Source organism: Dendroctonus ponderosae, unplaced genomic scaffold (assembly GCF_020466585.1).
Source record: "Dendroctonus ponderosae isolate FM_Combo_2020 unplaced genomic scaffold, Dpon_F_20191213v2 Dpon_F_20191213_7, whole genome shotgun sequence".
Taxonomy (NCBI): Eukaryota; Metazoa; Arthropoda; class Insecta; order Coleoptera; family Curculionidae; genus Dendroctonus; species Dendroctonus ponderosae.
The window spans coordinates 2,107,874-2,109,108 of NW_026018916.1; the positions used below are offsets into that span (position 1 = coordinate 2,107,874).

The following is a 1,235-nucleotide window of genomic DNA, read 5'->3' on the forward strand; positions in this document are numbered from 1 at the left end:
CGCATTAAGTCTAATTTACTGAAAGGAATTTCTGCGAGGTAGATTTTCGAAAAACGCCCAGTATTAATCGGTGGCTGCTTCAATTAGGCAACAGATTGATCTTGGAATCTACAGAAGCAACAAAGCAGCTGTCCTTGACTCCGGCCAGAGATCAACCGTCCGAATAAATTACTGGTTAGTTTGCGAGAGGACAGACGCGTTTTGTTTTTAAACTTTAAATGATTCAGGTTCGGTTTCCTGTTTTTCGAACTTGTCGAACCGATTTGATTCGCCTGCCTGTTAACGTGATGGACGATCCGTCGCTTTACAAATCGACTCATTGGCGTAATGCTGAAAACCGGCTCCATGGGGCTTCGCCTCCTTAAACCGCATAACAACTAGGAGTTGGACTTTATTAGACCACTTAGATGAATGGAATATTAACCTCATAGTACACAGCATTCTCTTCATATTGTTTCTCCTCCAAGTGGTTCCGATAGTCCGGACAGTGTTGTTGATCCGAGGGCTGATCGGGCGACTGCACTGTTTGATAACTTTTCACTAAATCACTGACGTACTCCCAAACTCCCAGCTCGTACCCTCCTTCCGCCCAGCTCGGTACCAAATCCCGAAAGATGCGCACCATTATTCACTTGAGCGCTTTTATGACCCGTTGCGAATGCTAGACAACAGAAACTACAACAGGCCGAGGTTTTGACCCCCCAAATCAAAAAAACGTGTCTAGTCGCTTTTTCCCCTTTACCATTTTACATACGCCCCATGAATCACCTTCGAAAACACCACCGGCCCCTCGTTGCCCTCTTATTTGCGTGAGCATGTTTATCGCTTAAAAGCTATTGCTTAATTCACCGCCTTAGTGTTTCGATCCCATTGACACGCACTTTTATATCACCTCACTTTGAGCTGGGAAAAGCACCAGTAAATTTGCGTTCACTTAAATGTGTTTGAAGTTCCAAGAAATCAAGCCATGTAAAAAACACTTCTTGAAAAACTGATAAACGCTCCCATCAGATGTATTTTTTTCGGTCGTATAAGTACGAGGTTTATCAGGAAATGTGAATTACGCCCAAGAATAAACTACCTTAATTTTTGGCAATACCGAAAACTGCTATTAAGAAAAGTTGATTAGGGTTGTAGATAAGTTCTATATTGTTGAGGCGGATCCATTTTTTTACAAACTTCTTTTTGGGTATTTCGCCTCAAAAATGTTTGTCTTTAAAAAAGACAGAATTTCC

General features: G+C 42.0%; 1 protein-coding gene across 2 annotated transcripts in view; it reads right to left on the reverse strand.

Annotated features, from left to right (window-relative positions):
- The window catches only part of LOC109540203 (histone-lysine N-methyltransferase ash1), a 17,454-nt gene that overhangs the window by 11,790 nt on the left and 4,429 nt on the right, over positions 1-1,235 (reverse strand). The window contains exon 2 of one of the 2 annotated variants that reach the window (XM_019908463.2): positions 425-903. The exons of the other annotated variant lie outside the window; for it this stretch is intronic. Within the exon in view, the coding sequence (XP_019764022.2) occupies positions 425-625 (201 nt within the window). The 5' untranslated portion in view covers positions 626-903. The remainder of the gene's footprint in view (positions 1-424; positions 904-1,235) is intronic. 2 annotated transcript variants of the gene reach the window in all.